This window comes from Protomyctophum parallelum (genome assembly GCF_964188405.1).
Source record: "Protomyctophum parallelum genome assembly, chromosome: 17".
Taxonomy (NCBI): Eukaryota; Metazoa; Chordata; class Actinopteri; order Myctophiformes; family Myctophidae; genus Protomyctophum; species Protomyctophum parallelum.
The window spans coordinates 21,601,459-21,623,435 of record NC_139719.1 but is presented as its reverse complement, the minus strand read 5'-3'; the positions used below and the strand labels follow the sequence as shown (position 1 = coordinate 21,623,435).

Here is a 21,977-nt window from a genome sequence, read left to right as displayed (position 1 = left end):
GTAGTACGCTATAGCAACAAAAAGGATGTAAAAGTATAGATTAAGTGTACAAACTATGAAGATCTATGTGGTATAACATATAGATTGAAGTATAAATAATTCATATAAATACAGTGTATTTGTTGTCTAAAATGTGAATGATGAATATAGTCAACAGTAGAATGTGAATGTATTGCAGATTTTGCTGGCTTGTACATTACCATTTGTTATGAAGCATATTAATCTGTTGAATCATTTCAATTTAAGTCTGTTACAGTTTAATCCTGGGAGCTACAATTCAGTGTGCGGACATCCCTTCCTTTTGCAATGTATGTATTTTTTGATCAGCACCTGTAGAATTTCTGGAGATGTGCGTGCTTCCTGTCGTATCCTATCTTTACAGTTTAATCCACTGCCTTATATGACCATGTTCTCATTCAAAGCACCACCTTCCTATTTGTAGTCATACTATGAATAGCTAAAACAGCCGTTCTACAAGCTCACAACGCATCGCAATGCAACCCATTGTGAGCTTCTAGATCAGCAATTTTTGGGGGGGAAACTTTTAACAATTGTGTGAAGGTTTTTAAACATTTTCGGAAATATATTTTCTCCCCACCTAAAATAAGATGCCCAAAATATGGACACCAGGTTACCACCAAAAATAAGAAATCAACCAAAGCTACTGTACTATAACATTAATAATATAAATAAAATGTTCTGGGTAAATGAATCATTGCTTTTTCTCCTTGAGCCTTTCCTGGACTTTCTGCGGCTCGTCAAACTGGATGAGTCGAAGGATGTTCTTGTTGTCCATCACTCCCTGGATAAACTCCCCCTCTGTGATCTTGTCTGTGAAGACATTATGCAATAGATAGATAATAACCGCAAACCACAGAACCAACCTACATAATCCCTCCCTGAGGTAAAGAAGAGATTTACAAACATATCTATCTGCATCTAAAGTAACTACCTTGCTCTTTCTTGCCAAAGAAGGCCCAGATTTTGTCTGCCCTCTTCTCTGGTGTGTTCTCATCTTGAGGAAGGTTCTTCTGATCCTCTTTGGAGATCATGTAGAATATGGACTAAAAAAAAAACATAGACATGGATCATGGGTTAAGATCTGATCGAGTATAACGTATTCATGTATTTCTGCCTTACTGTTTCTGTTTCTCCACATTTCTATAGCTCCTCCTCCCCTCACCTTGACTATTTCCTGGATCTCGTTCTTGGTGATGGTTCCGTTGCGGTCCACATCATACAGGTTAAAGGCCCACTCCAGCTTCTCAATGGTCTTCCCTGAGGAGGTCAGGTGCAGTGCCACGATGTATTCTTTAAAGTCCAGTGTGCCATCACTGTTTCAATTCAGACAGGAGGTCAAGTCAATGTACAATACATCATGTAGCAATGGGGTTCTCAAACATAATCATAGCCTCACATTTCAAACGTGCACATGTAAATATGGGTACAGTATTTTGTACAAAAAGTTCTATTAACAACAAACACTCCGGGGAGATGTGTTTTTGATTTGGGTATTGATCCATTTTGAAACAAAATCTGAAATTGTGTTTGACCATTGCAAGTTCGATCAAGGACAAAAGCCATGTTGCCAAATGAAAGACCATTTGTGACTTATTATTTTTTTCAATTATAGTAAACATTTCTATCTTTAACTTCAGCCGTTTCATGTTGTGGTGGTAGCCTAAATATAAATGTGATTTAATGCTTTTGTGGAACCATTGAATTTAAACCCCAAAAATGGAATCAGGTCGTTTAGGGACCACTGTCCATGCACCTTTTTCCTGAAAGGTAGGCAGTGTCATTCATTCCATTCTAGATCTTGATTATTATCTCAAAATTCCTGTACACGGTGCGGACATTATGCTCCTTTAAATAACAGAAGAGACAAATCTGATGAAAACAATACCCCTGCCTTGGGGGCTGTTAACAATCGGTTACAGTATAGGTGTACCTATCTGTGTCAAAGCTCCTGAAGACATGGCAAGCATAGGACTTGGGGTCAGCATCGGGGAAGAAGCTGGCGTAGATAGCTTCGAACTGCTGCCTGCTGATTCGTCCACTGGGACACTCCTTCAGAAATGTCTGATACCTATAATACAGTATGGAGGAAGTGACAGTCAGATATTTCAAACACACTCAAAGTTTTGCCCATGAAATATTGCCGTGGATATACGTAACAATTTCACACAGACAGTCAATCACATGTCACTTGATAATGGAGTCTTCTGGTCATAGCATGGTTTTCCCAGTGGTTGTTGTTGTTTTTGGCATTACCATGTAGAAAGCTGCTTCTCATTGTACTTAGTGTTGAGCTTGAGATCTTCCAACAGGTCCTTCGACAGAGCTCCGCTTCGACTGTTACCCATCGTCCTCTTTCCACGTCTTCAGTTCACCCCCTTTTCTATTACAGCAGTCTATCTATCTTTTCTCCAAACTGTTTCTCTTCACGAATAATGGAACACAACACGCGGTCTTGTAGCTGTTCTGTACCCGTTCCTTTATTGATGAGTTTTCGCAGTGGTAGTTGGACTGTATTTAAACCTACAGTAGATTACAAAGACCTCATTCTGGGATTAGAGGGAGGATCAAATTAAACATACATACTAGATTTGCTTCTGAGAGCCCTGGTTAAGCACACAAACACATGTAAGCTATACATTTCAAGCACATGCACACACAAACAATACTGTATGAACAGTAGGCTACAATAACTTTTTAGATTTATATCCACCATCCATGTACACCCTAATAGCATACCATGTTTCTAGATTCAAGTTATTGAGTAATTGTAATTGCAGTAATGCAAGGCTTAACAACTACAGCAGGGTGCTTCACAATCTTATCTGAATCCCTCAGATGATTAAATTGGTACGGTCTGTTGCATAATTAGAGCAATTGGCTAGTTGTAATTCGGAGGAGAAAACATTGACATTGTGTCTGTGGAGTCTGTGGACACAGGTGAAAACAGAGGAAGCTGACATTTATCATTGGCATTTATTTATTTGGTGTCTTCTCTGGGAAAAGGTCGAACTTTTAACTCCAATTAATGTTAACTCTAAAATAGTTTCATTAAACCAGTAGCTATTTGTGTACCAATAGCACCAATACAATAGTCCCAGAATGAACTCCTGTTGCTCACACTGTCTACTCTATGTCAGTATTGCTAAGCAAAACAAATCTATCATGACACATCTATACAATGTTACTACATTTCAGCAACATTGTACAATAGTTCCATTAACAATAAATTGTTATTGTAGCATGGAGGTAGTCTTAGTATAAACCGACATTACCACCATACAGTATCAAATAAAAGCTAAAATGGATTTTCAATGTTGATGCCAATGTCCAGGTGGCAAGCAATCTTTTAAGCTACTTGAAGGACAAAGTGCCTGAGCACCCCAAGCTTTCTGAAATACATCACCCTGATGTACCAATATAGGCAATCTTATCCAATAAAACGCTCCTAGCTACTTCACTGCCAATAGGGGGCTCCTGTTAGGCTGTTAATTGCATGACAGCCAAATTGGATGATATTTCTTTTTTTGACCGCTCTGTCTGAGATTTTGTTTTTGTTTTGAGTCAACATTTAACGTTGAGGCTGCTATTGTGTTCTTTACCATGCATATGAAATAATGCTAAACAAGCTAGATTGACTGAAAACAGGTAGATTGGAGATTAACTGTTTGGAAGGTACATGACATCACTTTTTTCACTGTTTTATGGTTATTGTAGTATTGTTTTAGATTTTGAAACATCTTTTCAACTGGCATTGCATGCATGGTTGCAGTTGATATGCGGTTTAATACGTCTAATTAATTAATGATTAAACAGCTGATTAGACAGCTGGATATATTTTGTTGTTATAAAGCACATTAAAACTGTTCATAAATAGCACTTGCCCAAATGTTAGGCCTATTTATGAATGTTTGAAAAAAGGGTCAAAGTCAGCTAACAGTGACATGAAACATGTGAGAAACAAATGTGAAAAGAAAATGTATTTGTAACAAGGAATTGTACATTGATTGACTCAATAAAGTAAAAAAAAAAAAAAAACTATTCATAAATAGCACGTGCACTTGTCCCATGTAAAGGGAAAACAGTCTACACTACAGACAGTACAGCCTAAAGTAGGACAGGCTCTGACTACACTGCCAGCTTTATTAAAGAGAAAAATAATCTATGCAGGCTGCAGCAGTGGCACGTGGAAATTGTGTGCTTTATTTACGCCCAGATGTGGACCAATGGCATGACTTGTTGTAGCGTAGGACTACAGAACGGGGAAGGGTCTGTTTAGCAGCGGAACAGAAGATTATCCTTCACGCAGTTCCCTTCTCTGTTCCTTTACAGATCCCAACAATCCCAACACAACCACGGTCCTCATGGCCGGTCCCAGCAGCAGCACTGGCACAAATGTCGCGGAGCGCATTGGATATATTACCCGAGTTCAGAGTTTCAGCGCTTGTCACCGACTGCACAGGTTGTAGCCTACTACCGTCTTCAATGAAACTACAGGGTTAGAGAGTGCCGCGCATCCTAGTCTCTGTGCTTTTATTTTATTTAACGTGATGAAGCTGGATAGATCATGGATGCTTCACGCGGGGTTGTTTAGCCTAAAAACGGGAATGGCTTTAAAGGTTGTTGTATGTATGTTGTTGCCAGTCAGAGCGTGTCTTTCCTTTTGTGTATATTACCTTATAACTGGTAAATACTGAGCAAAATATGACGTCCGTGAACGAATCAGCCGCAGAGGCCCATGGGAGTTGTAGTTCTCTTAAGAGGCTGTGAGCGCTGCCTGGTGGTACTCCTGGTAATATGTTTCCACTTCCATATGGTTTCTTTTTCATTCTTAATTATTGTACATTTGAAAAAAGCAGGCCTATTGACCATAAAGAATGGATGCATACATTTTATATGTTGTCTTCATGAACACCTAAAACGTGATTATTGCAGCCAGAGCCAGCTAGCCTAGCCAGTCAATCCCTTATAGTTTTAGGTGACAACAATTCATTCACCTACACAACCGCCCCCCCCCCCCCACCCCTCAACTGTTTACTGTACATATTCTTCTTTTTGACTAATAACCGTAATTAAATGTTTTCACAAATTGAGTAAAGGATCCCAGTGGAATCAAGCCATATGCTTTATTGGGTTTAATCATCCTAGCAGACCTTGTATGGAACTACTTTCCTGTGCTGAAGTAATCAATAAATCAATCAATCAATATTAACCAAGTTATGTGTTTCCTCCGTAGCACAAACCTGAGTGATGAGGACAACAAAATCATCTTCGGAAAATGCAACAATCCCAATGGCCATGGACACAACTACAAAGGTTTGTTAATTACAGTAATTCATCACTAGAAAAGGGGTGCTTTTATCTCCGTCAGGCTGGGTTGCCTACCTAGGGATGTGTAAATCCTGGATTGCAGCCATCAGGAACAAAGGAAGCTGTGGGGAAATAAAATGTCTTAGTTTAGTTTCGATTTGCTTACTTGAATTGCAAATAACCCACATGCCGTATGAGAATAAGTCCATTATTACATGATGGTTCCATCACATAAGGTGCATCTTTTTGGAAATGTGGCAGGCAGCTAACCTGACCGCCAGATGGTGGCAGGTTAGCAGGCACAGGCAGCCCCTATAGGCACAGAAGTGAAGGCTTTTTTTTGGAGCTGCATTCTATAGAGCAAATAATTACAAAGAAGAAAAACAAAAAAGGTTTTGTAACCTGCCGTTTTTTTCTACTTTCTAATTCTTTGTTTGGCCCGAAATATTGTGTGTGTTGTCATGATTTGTCACGACAAGAGTTGGCTTCGTACGACGCTTAAAAGGTCTTTAAATAAATTAAATAAAAACTGCCTATGGGGAAATGCATTGCGTTTTCATTTCCTGGGCCGTTCGTTGTTCTGAAAGGGGGAGGGACTGCGCCGCTCTATTGAGCTTGAGGAAAAGAATAGTCTAGTTACTAGCCCTGCTACTTTGAATGGTGTGCTGGTTCTATATAGAAGCCCATTAAATGTCATTGGCAGGGTTGATTTGATGTTGCATTCATAGGCTATGTTATGATATGAACTATGAAGCCAATTACAGGCAAACAGTATGGAATATTGTACGAACACGTCGAAACAGAGATGAGGCATTACTTTTTTTATGCAGATCAGTCCAGTCACTCACAAAGTCACTCATTCGCTCACAGGGGCGAAATCACTTCACTTGACGATCGACTGCATGGTGTCATATATAGTGAGAATCAGTTTACAACGCATGCTTCAAATGCACTTGGAAAAAGAGAGACTGAAATAGAAATTATATTTATTTTTTATTGTCTCTTAATTCCATGCTCTCTCCTATGCTCTCTGTCAACAGTGGAGGTGACAGTCCGGGGAAAAGTAAGTTTCGTTAACTCTGCTCTCACGTGCTTCACCGCAACGTTCCTTCCAGAGCAAGTAATTTCAATGTGAATAATTCAGTTCAGTCACATGGCTTTATTAGACTGTCACACTAACATCCAGAAGCTAAAGCTACTGCATATTTCCTCAGCCTTTCCTCCTTTTATACTTTGTCTGCAGTGACAGATTGGTCAAGAATAATGCATCACCCTAATCCTGGTCTCTAAACTGCCTCCCCCTAGCCAGCCGGGGCGCCTGATGGAGGGGAAAGGAACTGGTTGGAATAACGTGTTCCTTCCACGCGCTACGTCGAACCAGGGAAACTCCCCCCTGTCAGGTGTAAAGGAGCAACTTGGACACGCAGGCATGAAGGAAGCAAGTCCGTTGCTCTCCCCATGTCCCCCATATATGGGGACTAGGTTGGCGGAGGGTGTGTAGAGCCCAGGATCACAGTAGATAATTGACACGGGTGAAAAATGGGTTACAAAATCGTGGGATAAAAAATAATGCATCACCCTACTATGTGCCACTCATTGATAAAAACATAATAAAACTACTTATCATTTATTTAGTCTTTGATGATTTTAATTCAGTACATTATTTTATTTATCCAGCCTAAAACAAGCACCCACAATTCCAACATAACATACTGGAATAGTTTTTCCAATTTAACCAATTTCCAACATACTGTAAGTTGGCTGATGAACCAACCAGTCAAGAGTGCCTGGCATTTTCTTATTTCAATAAAATAGACAAATCCATGCATGGACGGATGTACGAATGGAAGCACATGCTGTACATCAGAGGCTAAACGAGCATGGAAAAAAACCTAAACTCACTGCGAACGCATAATATTATGGGTACCGGTAAGTCAAGCAGACAATCCAATGTGTGCAAACAACATTGTAAATTTGATAGTCTAACTCAGTTATGTAGGGTAAAATATGATAATTCATACTCATTAGCTGACACCTGTTGATCATGGAAACACTCTGGAAATGATTAAGCTTTTCAGTAATTGTTTTCAACAACGTGTACAGGAGTGCATAATTGAACAAACAAGGCAGACATATCATTATTATTGTGTAGGCTATTATTATGTGCTGTGCCTTAATGTTGAGCCTATAGTATGTATTTGCTGAATGTGCCTTTAATGGAATGTATCATGACAGCAGCTGTCACTCTCAGAATTGTCAGCATCACATTTGAGTGTATTCTGTGTTGTGAATTTCTGCATTCCAGGTTTGAATGGTTTTATCTCAAGCTTTGCTCTTGGGTTTGAACATGAATGGTAGATGGTGCATTTATATAGTGCCTTTATCCAAGGTGTTTTACATAGATTGTGCATTACATTCACCCATTCACACGCACGCACACATTCATACACCAATGGCAGCGGAAACCATGCAAGGCACCAACCAGCACATCAGGAGCAATTAGGGGTTCAGTGTCTTGCTCAAGTACACTAACTCTGGGGGAGCCCGGGTTCGAACTGGCAACCTTGCGGTTACCATCCAGCCACTCTACCCCTGAGCCACCGGCTGCCCAAACATAGGGATGGTCTGTTGGCTGTTGCAAATGCATTTATTTTATTTATCCCAGTCCATCACTTTGTGTCTGTCACTAGATTGACCGTGACACTGGAATGGTGATGAACCTAACGGATCTGAAACAGTGCATTGAAGTAAGCTTCACTTATATATACAATACTATACATATTACTTGGAATTTAGCCTCGCCATACATTAATTATTTTTCGCATTGGCTCTGCAGGACGTCATCATGATTCCACTCGATCATAAAAACCTTGATAAGGATGTTCCATATTTTGGAAATGTTGTCAGGTATGTGTCCAGCTACACTCTATGCACGTACTGTAAATTAAGTAGCCAGAGATTGACGTTTCTGTGTGATATATTGTCATTTTATTCCTTTTACTTCTTGCTTTTTATTTTCCGATCTTTAGCACAACCGAGAACGTGGCTGTTTACATATGGGACAACATGGTGAAGGTCCTCCCACTACTCTTTGAAGTTAAGATACACGAGACAGACAAAAACATTGTTGTGTATCGAGGAGAGTAGTCCTGTGACCTTTTCTACGGATGTCTCCAAATGTGTAATGTTTGTATTAAAGCTGTATTGTGCGAAGCAAATCCCCTACCAAACAATCAACACAAGCCAAACCATCCCTCCCGCCACATCATCGAAGACACAACCTTAACATTTTACACATTTATTTTTTATATATATATATAACAGAGTGGCTCACGGCTTCAACCTGATGACCTAAAGTCTAATATCTTTGGCCTGGGCCGGCCTAGCGGTCCAGGCACCTTGGCTGGTAATCCAGCATGACAATGTGTCATGCTGGATCGTGTTTTCCGATCTCTCCCTATTTCCTGTCAAGCTACTGTATATTATAAGTTTTAAAAAAAGGAGAAAAACAAAAGTCTTAACATCTCCCCCGGATTATTGTCTAGTGGTTAAGATGTTGGTTTTCCACGGTTAGAATCCCAGGCGCGCGCGAGCGCGTGCACACACACACACACACACACACACACACACACACACACACACACACACACACAAAATGCAGCTTTAATATTCCTCAAGTGCCATTATGTTGAAATTGTATTAAACTGTGTATCACATGTACACACATGTATGTTTCAGGAGCCAAAGTATTAAAATACTGTTGTGTCAAGTTCACCGTTTGCGCTCCATGTACTATTGTGGAATCCATACTGTACAGTATGTACAATAAACTCTGGCCTCAGCAGGGGGACACACAACGTCTACATGTTGAGCCATGAAAACTCATTAACACATGACGATTTAGATGGAATACTAGATGCTTTCAGCTTATTTTGTTGCACACAGTTATTATTATTGGTAGTATTTTTAAATCACTAGTATTGTTATACTGTTGGATTTGGGGGAAGTCCCTGCAACATACTAGCGTCATGTCCAGGGGGTGTACATCAAGCTGCCTCGCACTACAGAAACTAGATGGGCTCCTGCCCTATGGGCCACATGGCTCGGCCAGACTCGCTACATTGATTGTTACATGTTTTTCATTGACTTGTTGCAACAACCACATTTCTTTAAAAGTTTGCTACAGTAAAAGGAAAATGTGTTGCTGAATTCTTTTTTGTTCTTTTTGTTTTTTTTTACTCTAGCAGCAGTCAGGGAAGCATTGAACCACTAGAGGGCGAGAGTTGACTTTTCCAGGAAAGCCTCGGATTTTAGGTAATTCTGTATTGTAGGTTGAGTTTGTGAAATTGTCTATGATTTACCACCACCATTCAAGTTAAACTTTCTTCTGTTGGATGTTATACAGCATGGGTTGTGGTACTCTACTATTTTCCCTGAGGGTTTTGAATAGGGGTGACTATCCTTGGCTCCTTGTATAACCCAGTAGTATATACATACTTATACTACATATTCCAGACACCTTAGTTACAACAGAAACAGCCCTATTTGATTAATGGAGTTATTTCTCATTGCTATTCAAAGGTGTTAAAAAGCTGTAGTATAGTAGCAGGGTGTTCCATCTTATAGACATAGAATAACAAATGTGAAGAGATGTATCACCGTCCCGATTTTAGAAGTCAGGGCTAGCAAATATGGCAAGCATGTAAATCTTGCAAAGTGTATCTTTGTTGTAAAGAGGCCTCCCTAAATGCCGCAGTGACAAATTGTATGTGTGTGTGTGTGTGTGTGTGTGTGTGTGTGTGTGTGTGTGTGTGCACGGGCGTGCACCGTGCATGTGGCTGCGTGCGTGCGTGTGCCGTGTGTGTGTGTGGCACTGTTGGACCAGTAGGCCAAGGACATTTTTCAAATCAGCCTCATGGTGGCGCTATAACGGCCTGCTTCTTCGTTTTGGCCTATAACTCTTGAACAAGGTAGGCAAACCAGCCTGACTGGGACCTGCACTCAGGAGCGCACTTTTCTTTGCTTGTGCTAAAGCCTAAAACCTTTGCTTTGTTTCTCTCACATACACTACATAGTTGATGGGTTGTTCTGATCCCTCTAAAGTTCTTGTCAACTTTAATATACACCACAACATAAATGAATGCTGAGGAAATGCATTCATCAACATAAGGGGGCCTTTTTACCAGAGTGGTAATCTTTATGTCAAGAATCAGCTGGCAGTTTTGAACGAGGCATAATGTTATGCAGGCTCAAACCTTTAATTAATCAAATTCCCTAAACATGTGTCATGCACAGACACCCTGTAAAGATTCAAAGAACATGCCGGAGCAAGACGGAGAAACTGTTTATGTGCCCCTCAAAAAAAACCCTGATCTAAGATCAGAATGACTGTTCTCCTCTCAGGTTAATGAATTGGCCTTTGCTGATCCTAGATCTCTGCCCAAGGAGAGCAGATTGAATGCAGAACACCACACAGTGGCGGGTAAATGCACAGTATAATTAGATACTAATGGTAGGTAGTGAGATCACAGCATTTACCAGGTAAAAGCAGTTATTATGCCGCTACTTCATAAAAGAATATTTCCTACGAGTGAAAGAAATGTTCGGATTAATATTAGCCTACTGAATCAACTTGGCTTTATTGTTTTTTACTCCTGGAGGAGCAATACAAAGAAATCTTCACAGTCAGAGGTATAGTATAGTAACACTGCTGTGTAGTTCTAAGCCAGACAAATGGGTTGGATTACCTTCCCCTAATTGTCCTGATTGCAGATTGTGTGCCTTTCAAACAAGAACGTACACTACTACAATAGTGTTATTTGTCCTGACGATTAGCGGTTTTACAGTGTGTGCCCGTGGCTGAACAAAGTGGTGCAGGGTGTGGGGTTGTTTTCTCAGTGGCATGTGTGTGTTTCTTGTTGTCACCGCCTTTGGTGACATGAGTCTCAATGGCCATGTACGTATGGCACGCACGCGCTTTATCACCTAACTTGCTGCATTGCCTCGCTGACAATAGCTGCGATTCATCGAGAGACGTGGCAGGACGCCAAAGTTAAACCTTGCCAATGATAAAAGCCGCACACGAGCACCCTAAAGGGTTCAGCGCGGACCACCTCTCGTGGGAACAAGTGCTCGACTGAAAGGGTTTGAGGCGGAGACGGAATTGATTGATATTAAGCTTTCATTAGTGGAAATTGTTGTTGAGAAACTGAAGGCCGTTGGGAATCGATCAGCTCGAAATTGCTCTGTGCATGTCTTTGACTTCACCCACCCTTTTTCCAGTAGTACTTGTACTTGTACTTGTATGTCAACACACACTTGCAATTTTGCAACAGAAAGGACCACTTGTTTCATCAGAGATCACAAAGTACACAGGTGTTCTGTGAAGTAAACCGTCTGATTCAATCACACAAATTCATTAGATTTGTATTAATTTGCTAGAGTAGAAAGAACTTCTAATAGAATTTCCCTAGAAATGTGATTTGCAGTTGTAGAAAAATGTGTGCTTTTAGGTGAGTCTGCTTACTGTTCGGGTGAAATGTATATTGACATTGACAGACAGAATTGTATGCTTTCCCTGACTGTAAGGTCACATTCTTCAACCTCACACATCCACTCAACTCGGGTGATTTGGGAAGAAAAAGAAAATTCCCCCAAACTAACTGTCATCGGCTGTCAGATAATAAGCTGTTAATTTATTTGTGTTTTTCCACTGCCAGGTTGGTTTAAAAAGTTCAATTGCTGTACCTGCCTCCTCCATTCTCCAAGATGAAACAAGTGAATCTTTCCCCCTGTCATTTTTTCCAATTGTAAGGTAAACATATCATTTCACGCGTGATTTCCCGACAGCCAACCTGCACTATCTCTCACCGTACCTTTAGTATCAACATGGCTGACAGTGTGTCTACAAAACAGGCAGACAGACAGACAGACAGACAGACAGACAGACAGACAGATTGTGATTTAAATGGTACGGTAGGAAGGCACAGAATCTGGAGTTTTGCAGAAAAAGTGCTATTTCATTAATAATACTGTTATTCATTCAATCATAGTTGTAGTGTAATATACGTAGATGGGTCGACTGACGGTCGGTAATGTCATTAATTCTGGGTGTTTCATTTACTATGTGCCAGCATGGATGTCTCCTGTACAGTTCACATCATGCTGGCACACTGAACCACATAAAACATTGCTTTATCACTCTCAGAGAGTGATACAACAATTCCTTCAGCTGCAATTAACAGTGTAAAAATGTGCGCTGTGAAACAGGTCTATAGTAAATGATTAGATTGGCAAATAACATCTATTTTTAATTGAAAGCGATTAAAGTTAGTGCAAGTGGTGTTTTTGCTTGCTTGCGTGTTTGTTCAGTAACCGGGGTCTCCCCGTCTCAAGTTCAAGGTAAACTTTATTGTCCACAAGGGAAATTTGTCTTGGGCTTTCACCTCTACTGCAGCCTCTTCAACTCAATATACAGAACATATATGTTTAGGTGGGTTGCCAATTTGATAGTGTTCCAATTCTGTCTGCTCACTTTTTGTCAATTGCACTTGTTTACCCTGTTTTATTTGTGTATTAAAGAGCTGGGTAAACCCCATCTTACTGAGCAAACACAAGTGATGATTGAGATCAGAATGCAGACCTATTGACATTTGCTTTAACAAACGCATATACTTTGCATGCTCTCTTAGCAGATATATATTCAATATATTGCGTGCGTGCGTGCGCACGTTCTCCCGGGTGATTTTAATATGTCATTCTAGTAGCATGGGGGTTCCTGGCTCTGCAGATAGCTGTGCTGGTCTGCTGGAAGCTCGCAGCCTGTCTCTCCACTGCTGTCAGTGGGTGGTGTAGCTTTAGGCAGGGGAGGGGGGTGGGAGGGGAGGGGGGGGGGGGGGTGCTAGAGTGTGTGTGTGTGTGTGTGTGTGTGTGTGTGTGTGTGTGTGTGTGTGTGTTGCAGCTAGTTTGTGTTTTGCTTTTTGTGTGTCTGTTCCCTCCTCTTCTCTCCCTCTCTCTCTCTCCGTCCCTCCCTACCTCTCTCTCTCCTCACATCACAGCTTCTCTCAGGGTCAGGTAGCAAGAGTAACACACTTTACACACACTACACACACACACACACACACACACACACACGCACACACGCACACACACTACCCAGAGCCTCAGCGTAGTAGTATAGTATACACACTTCCCTCACTTCCTCCCCAGAGCCCAGTGGGTGAAGACAGCAATGGGCCACAGCTCCCTGAGCGTGCTGTGAGGATGGAGAAGAGGGTGTGTGTGATCCAGACAGACTTCCACCAGTACAGACCCACCATCATCGGCTTCCACAGCAGGACCCTGGCACACGTAAGGAATGTTCTCCTCTAGCATTCACTCTTCCTTTTTGCCTCTCTCTGTCTGTCCTGTCCCTCTTTTTTTTGGGGGGGGGGGGAGACACGCCTTCCAGCTGACTTTCTCTCTGCGTTTTCTTTTAGCATATCTTTATCTCTGTTGCATTTCTCCACTCTGTTTGCCTCGTACGGCTTCTCAGTATAGGCTCTGCCTGTCCCTCTCTATCTTTTCATTGAATGTGGACGCGCTCTCCAGCATACAGCTGTAGCACTACTGATGACCCCCCCCCCCCAGAGCCCCTCCTCGCTGCAGGCCCACCCCACTGACAGGGGAGGCAGGTTCTGCTCGTCATCCGGCAGGGGGAGTCATTGTGTGCATGTGTGTGTGCGCATGCGTGCATGCGACTGCATACACTTTGTTTTGGGTTTATGCTTGTTTTCTTTGCCCTTGTACTGGTATGGTGTGTGTGTGTGTGCAGGGCAGGCAAGTGTGTGCTGAATATAGTACTGTATGGACGTATGGTTGTTTTTATGTTCTTCCAGATTTCATTCCTTCTGGTTTAATGCAACTCCACGCGTGCTGACAGTTTCTCAAGGCAGGTTTATTGGCTCGGCAACAGACAGCGCTAAACTGTTTGCAGAAGAATGCACAGCAGGGACAGCCCACGAGAGTGCCTGAAGACCTTGTTGTAACAGTAAATTCCACCCACATATTTGCAACTGATCGAGCTACAGGGAATAAATCCCGTTATTGATGACGACTAGTTATGGTCTCAATTTGTTGCGTGGGTCGGGTGTCTTATGATAGCAATAGACATTCAGAAAGGAGAGCTGCTGTTGCTGTGTGCAGATCGCATGCTCGGTTTGTGTTTGAGCGCATCTCAAGGCCTTATCTTTCGATCTATAACTCACGGCTGTGCATGTGCGGCATCACACACTGCGTCTCTCCACTGCAGACCATGATGGCTCTTATGAGTTGGGGAGATCAGTAGGGGAGATCTCTCTCTCTCTCTCACGCACGCACGATCCTTCTCCTGCCATTGTTTCCACAGGTGTGTCCTGCAACAAAGACATGAAAAGCTGTGTGATCTCTTTGAGCGTACTTATTGCATGTGGGTCATCATCAGAGTTTCCATGTAAGAATGATGTACTCCACACAACACAGGCACCTGCCTCTTGTCTTGTAATACAAACTGAATGGGGCCGAAATTGGAAGGAAGATTTCAATCTTAGTAATTTAATCTTCACGCTTATTATTATGGCTGGGTGAGGTCCTTTCAAATTTGACTAGTAGTTAGAGACAGGGTAATCTCTCAAGAACAGATTCTGAGCTGCACTCTGTCAGCAAGACGATTCAGAACATGTATACGTTGTTGTTGTTGATAGTGGGAATGAAAACACGGGCGCACCACAGGAAGTGGAGGGCTGAGGGCAGGCCAAAAGGGCCAACATCCTGTTATACACATTCTATTGAGGCCTGCCCATAGAGTAATACAAGGATAGAGACGGAACCGGAGCGATAGCCTGTCCCTCTCTATAGCGTTTTAAAGCACCCGGAAGAAACCTCTACTTCTACTTAAAATGTGGTGGTCAAATGCGGAAGTGCAGCTGAGCGCTCAATGTTAACGCCCGGCTGCACGGGGTGTCCCGGTCATCAATCCACGGGTCCGCCTGCAGTTCACGCTCCAACCACTAGGGCCGAGTGCTGGAGAGCCTCACTGGGGGCTTGGGCCTGCCCCCAGAGGCAAATTCAAAGGAAACAAACAGCAGAGGGTGCTGTTTTTCCTTTTTTTGCCAATGGGTTCCCAGATTGGAGATAGGGTAGGACATTTTGCTTTTGATGATGTTTTGTGATGATTGTATCCGTGTCGGACTATGCTTTAACTATTAAATTATAGGCATACTGTATATAGGCATTTTAACCAGTGCTTTGGGGAAAGGCCAGAAGAACCGCATCACATTTCACAATACCATCAGTGATCGCTTCTGCTCAACATAGACCGAGTGTCTTGTGGTTATCTTAGAAAAATCATGTCGTTTTTTTACATGACGTATATGGTATTATAATAGCAGAGCCAGCTCCCCGTCTTGCACATCAGAGGGGTGTGCTGTAAGTTAATTTGGAGGTGCTCTGTTGATCAAAGGACTGCTGTGTGCATTCCTCCGTGACCCAGGCACAGAGTTCAGCCAGAGGCCAGGCTTTGGGCCTTCAGTCCACTCACCTGGAAGCATTTTAGTGCATTTACAGTACTGTACATGTACGCCTAAAGTCCAGACCAGACTGTGCTGGACTTTGCCTGTGTATAATAAATATAGCTCACAAAGGAGTCGGGATTTTAAAAGTTTCAATGGGACATTCCGGCATTCCGCATAGTGACTTTTACTTTTCATACTTTTTGATGTTGATACTTTTACTTGTAACAGAGTACTTCTATATTGCGGTATTGGTATGTTTACTTATGTAAAAAAAATGTAGTACTTTTTCCACCACTGGTGCTGGGCAATTCACCAAAACAATATCGAAATAGATATTTAGAACCAATGACCGATAATAATCGAGAAGCATGTTTTTATATGATAAATATTTTTTTTTCTTATTATATACAACAAATAGACAGGACAAATCTGTATAGATTATTTTATGATCGATTTAACTTGTCTGATTAATCACATAAACCTATATTTTACTTTGTTGCACAATGGTGGCGTGCAAAGAAAATAGTGAAAATAGCAGATCTACAAGCTCACAACATGTCACAATGTATTGTGAACTTGTAGATCTACTATTTTCCCTATTTAAAAAAACAAAAACATTCATTAATCGTAATATTGCAAATTGAAATAATTAGTGATACTGATTTGAAGTCGTATCGCCCAGCCCTACTATGAAGTTAGTTTGGCTCGACATTATCTGCATGGTGCGTAATGGCCATGGTAATGGCCATGATAATTTACACTACAGTGCTGAAATGCTCAAGGACTTGAGGAAATATAGTCGATGGCATTCCAATCTGGCATTCCAATCTCTAACAGGTGTAAATGGGAGTAGAGATGGCATGCAGCTGTTAAAATAATACACTGAGTAGGATGACGATCATGGGAATCATATACCACCACTCACCTGGGGAGTGTTTTTTTGGAAACTATACACCCGCCGTATTGTAGAATTATGAAAAGGGATGCGATGCCTTGGACTGGAAGAGCGACCGGCATTTACAGAGCTGCAAATGAGATGGAAAGTTGGAGAGTTCCGTTCACAGTGGAAAAGAGCATAAATCATGTCACAGTCACGAACCCCCGTGTGTGTGTGTGTGTGTGTGTGTGTGTGTGTGTGTGTGTGAGTTAACCACTTTCAACCTGCCGTCCTATATTTTCGTCATACAGGCGAAACACATAAAATGAAATAAAAAACATTGGACAAACATCGCCCTTTACTAAGTCAAAACACAACCACTTCGCAACACCATAGTGACTGTTCATTCATAGTGCACGGAGGGATCGCACTTTAACAAAGGGAAGAGTTTATCATGGGTTTTAGCTGGTGCTCTCGCAAACTTCTCAACAATATACCCTCTGCCTTAGGTGGCAGCTAGAGCCCTGTAATCATCCTACTAAAGCTGAACTATAGGCCTACTGATTGATGTGTCACGCTTTATCTTCTCCCTCTGTTTGGCACAGCTGAGGTGTTAGACGTGCAGAAAGATGTTAAGTGTGCAATAAATCCTGCACTGACAGGCAATATATTTGTGTGTTTTTAACGGACAATTCCCAAAGGAAATTCAGAGGTGGCAGCGATGATTTACGAGACTTTCTGCGATGGTGTGTCGGATGTGATGCGTTGTGAACTTGTGAGCTGCCTTGTAGATCGGCTATTTTCAGCCATGTACACATTTTAGGCATCAGGAAGAGGTCTCTCCTCATGGATGCGAGTTAAAACACCCATCCTAAATAGTATTTGGGCCAAGGTGGCAATTATGGGCCGATGTTTAAAAGATTTCCCTGCTAATTTCCAGCTGACAAACCGTGTGTCAGTTTCTGAGAAGTAAATTCACTGTTGGCGTTCGGTTTAAAAACAGTTGAGCTAATGACAGCTAATTTCACAATGGCACGGATGCCAGCTATAGGGCTCAAGCAACGACAGGTTTTTGTTTTTGTCTTTGCCTGCGTGCGATGTGCGTGTTTGTGTGTTTCAGAGAGAGAGAGATGGAGAGAGAGAAGGTTTATCGTGCGTGTGCATGTGCGTCTGTCACTGTAAACTCGGTTTTCTCGTTCAAACCCTGTCTTCTTCGGAGCTAGCTGTGGAAAATTAGCTCACATCTGTTTTCCAGGCAAGGGAAATACAAATTTATGCTTTGGTAGCCAGGCCAAAATTACTTGTAGAATCTTGTTACTGCACTAGGTGTGGAGAGAAAATGAAGGGAGATTGATTGATTCTGGCATACACAATAATGCGTACAATATACTGTAGGCATTTGCTCTCTGCAAGGTACATTAGCGGTCTTGGACAATGCATTTAGGTCAAGGCTATGGACAAAGTAAATATCTTGCTTGGAGGAAGGATGTCTGTGTCTCATCCCAGAGGCTCTCATGACCTTGCTCACACAGCTGTTGCTCTGAGCTGCAAATGGCATTATGTAGATTTGTTTTTGCTTGACCACAAATGCTAAGAGTTTCGATGTTGCATGTTGTTTAGTCCCACTGTGCTCATGTGACCATTTACCCTTGTCATTTTGTTGACGAGGGTTTGTGCTATTTTCTCTCATTTCACTCTCGGAAGTTGCTATGGATATTAACATCTGCTAAATGCCTATACATTTTAAATGGCTAATGTCACAAAACACATCATCTTTCTTACGAAAGTAGTACATGTTCCGCCGGAGCAATGATCGGTATAGCATTATTATTACCTCCCAGAGAGATGGCATTTGAACAGATGATTTGCTACTTAAGTTCTTACCCATTTTGGTGTTATGCATTATGTTATGCTTTAGCTATTGAAAAATAGCAGATCTACAAGCTCGTAGCGCGCCACCGAGTGGCGCGCTACGAGCTTGTAGGTCTGCTATTTTTGAAAAACCGAAGAGCGACTGACATAGAAACATAGCTTTTTCAGAAGACTGTCGGGATGTATAGAAGACATTTTTAGAATCTGATCTCAGGTCAAAATGGGTTAAGTGCAACCTAATGAACTCAAATGATTCACATCAACCACATTGTACAGCACAATCCTCCACAGAGGAAAACAAAAGCCCAGAGATAACGATCTCAGGTTGCACTGAATCCCACCGTAAATCTCCCCAGGTTAGTTGCAGTATGTGTGGGGCGTTCAGATCAGATTCAGAACATTACCACATGCTCACAGAGGGCTGTTGGGGGGCCCGCCACCTCTCGACAGAAGCCTCTTTAGCAAGCAAGTCTGCCTCTGCCTCTGCTCTGCTCTGCTCTGGTCTGGTCTGGTCAGGGAGGGTAACACAACCGTTTTCTACCCACCCATCAGTGGTGGGAAGTAACTAATTACATCTCGGATCCAAATATTGTACTTTTACTACACTATACATTTATTTAACCCATTTTGGACTGAAAAGAAAAAAAGTCTTCTAAATCCTAACCTTTTTCTGAAAAACCCATGTTTCTATGTCAGTGGGGCTCAACCTTTTTCATGTCAAGGACCCCCAGAATTATCTCTATTGGGCCACGGACCCCCCATCTCAAAATATGTAGTTCCAGGGACCCCCCAGAAGCCAATATTTTAGTTAAAAAGAAAAAAAGAAAAAAAATATATATTCAAAGATTTGTGCCACATTTGTTCCAAAATCGCCGTGTGAACCGGTCTGGAGCGGATGGTAATTTACGTCATGTTGTAGTCACTGATTTGTAGTCATCAGGCAGGAAGCCACAATAAGAAGGCGGAATAAGAAGTTGACTACTGATATAACATGACGAAAGTTACCATCCGCCCCCGACCGGATCATGAACCCGAAATGGAATGCTGCCCAGGCAGCATAAACAATATGATATTATTAATTATTAAAAACTGTTTTAAAATGCATGTTGTAGTTCCTTTAAGTAGGAGAAAGGAGGGACACCCAGGTTCACGAGCATTTATTTTTAACCCAATTTAGATATTGAAAAATCAGATCTAGATCTACAAGCTCATAGCGCGCCACCGAGTGGCGCGCTATGAACTTGTAGGTCTGCTATTTTTGAAAAATCGTTAAAATGTGCCTCAAATCTTTCAGAAAATTGTTGTTGTTTTTTTTCTCGATGTCAGGCCTGAATGGGTTAAAGAGCAGAGAGCAGCGTTTCGGTCTTGCGACCTTCCTCAAGCGTAGTTCCTACAAGTACAAAAATGTGGGTACTTTATTTTCCACCACTGCCCACAATAGCATGTACATACCATGAACAGTCCCGGGCCACTGTCTATCCCTGACTGAACTATACACCACAGCTGCTGGAACTCCCAACTAGATCCCGGGTCTTTTGTACCAGGTACTTGCCTGACCCGGGTCAAACGCTCGCGTGAGTGTTTGTTTTATTTGCCTAGCAGTACCAGATGGGTGTGGTTGGGGAGCAGTGCAATAATTCAGATGGCGATGAGAGAGGTTTTCAGGGATTCTTTCAAGGAGGATCGTATTATAGGGCCCGACAATCAAATGCAGCATACGTCTCTGTGACTGTCTAGATTTAAAGTCCTACTGTACCGATCTATAAGCTCATAACACGTACTTTAGCTTATTTATTTTAAATTATTATAATTTATTTTGCAAGCTTTCGGTCTACTGAAGGTCAGTATAGACCGAAAGCTTGCAAAATAAATACTTTGATTGTGCGCATATCTGAGTGTGCGGAGCTTCCCTTTATTTATTTTTCATTATCCCTTTGTGACTCCAGCACCTCACTTAAGTTTTTTCAGCAGATGAGCGGTGGTTCTTTTTACATTTTTGTCTGATTATTATAATTTACAATTTGTTTGCCTATGACATGCCCAAAATAGGGAGGGGTTCGAACTGGTTAAAAGTGATGATGAGCTTTGGTAGAACTGTTTTTTTGTAACCCATTATTTTTTTCACCCAGTGTCAATTATATAATGTAATCCTGGGCGCTATACTCCCTCTGCAAACCTGGGAAGAGCAACGGACTGACCTCATGCTTCCTTCTATGCATGAGGAGTCCAAGCCACTTCTTCTCACCTTCTTGGAAGTAGCGCGTGGAAGGAACACATTATTCCGACCAGTTCCTTTCCCCTCCATCAGGCTGGCCAGTGGGAGGCAGTTTAGAGACCAAGATTACTCCATGTTTTTTTTCCGAGGATACCTACCCTAGGTGACACGGGGAGAAACTCCTCACAGAAAGGCCCTTTCGCCCACCCCACCTATAGACCGATTCCGTACCGGTTTCATGGTCGCAGCCTACGTATTTCCTGTAGGCGGACTCGACGTAGCTGCGGGGGTAAAACCCTCACCAGGCGCACCTCTTCCACTACAGTGAACGGCAGAGTGACTGATGTTAGTTTGCCTCAAACTTTACTCCTTTACCTGCTTTTTTACTAACACTAACATTACAAAGATGCCCAGAACATCGAGATGAACCTGTGTAGTTTATGGCTGCTCCAACAGTAGTGGCAACATAACAAATAAAATAAAACGGAATGTCTAATATCCACCGCGATGGCTGAGACCAGAGCCATTGAGTAATGGTTGAGACAAAGCAGTGAAGAATCCTGCAAGATACATAATTTCAGTCTTACCCAATACCCAATCTTTCTGTTTTATGAACACAAGGCTGCTGTATTTTATACCTCATACTAAGCATTTAAAGTATGAGGTATAAAGTACAGCAGCCTTGTGTTAATAAAACAGAAATATTTGGTATTGGGTAAGACTGGCGTTATGTATCTTTCACTGCTTTGTCTCAACCATTGCTCAATGGCTCTGGTCTCCGCCACCGCGGTGGATATTAGACATTCCGTTTTTATTTTATTTTTATGTTGCCACTACTGTTGGAGCAGCCATAAACTACACAGGTTCATCTCGATGTTCTGGTCATCTTTGTAATGTTAGTGTTAGTAAAAAAGCAGGTAAAGGAGTAAAGTTTGAGGCAAACTAACATCAGTCACTCTGCCGTTCACTGTAGTGGAAGAGGTGCGCCTGGTGAGGGTTTTACCCCCGCAGCTACGTCGAGTCCGCCTACAGGAAATACGTAGGCTGCGACCATGAGACCCGCTACGGAATCGGTCTATAGGGTATGGGCACTGATGACGTGGAGGGGAGAACATGCCCCCAGCGCCCACAGCGCCCTCCAGTGGTAGGCGAACCC

General features: G+C 42.0%; 2 protein-coding genes across 2 annotated transcripts; one reads left to right on the top strand and one right to left on the bottom strand.

Moving 5' to 3' along the window:
* Positions 1–712: 712 nt before the first annotated feature.
* Positions 713–2,366, bottom strand: rcvrnb (recoverin b; the record flags this gene model as incomplete). Its single annotated transcript, XM_083786707.1, has 5 exons — positions 713–831; positions 953–1,064; positions 1,184–1,334; positions 1,952–2,089; positions 2,275–2,366. The coding sequence occupies 5 exons, from the start codon at positions 2,364–2,366 to the stop codon at positions 713–715; spliced, it is 612 nt and encodes a 203-aa protein (XP_083642833.1).
* Positions 2,367–4,343: 1,977 nt separating this feature from the next.
* Positions 4,344–9,552, top strand: pts (6-pyruvoyltetrahydropterin synthase). The gene is made up of 6 exons (XM_083786820.1): positions 4,344–4,480; positions 5,255–5,334; positions 6,369–6,391; positions 8,019–8,075; positions 8,165–8,235; positions 8,358–9,552. Exons 1-6 carry the CDS (start codon positions 4,383–4,385, stop codon positions 8,473–8,475), a joined length of 447 nt encoding a protein of 148 aa, XP_083642946.1. The 5' UTR covers positions 4,344–4,382; the 3' UTR covers positions 8,476–9,552.
* The last annotated feature ends 12,425 nt before the right edge of the window (positions 9,553–21,977 follow it).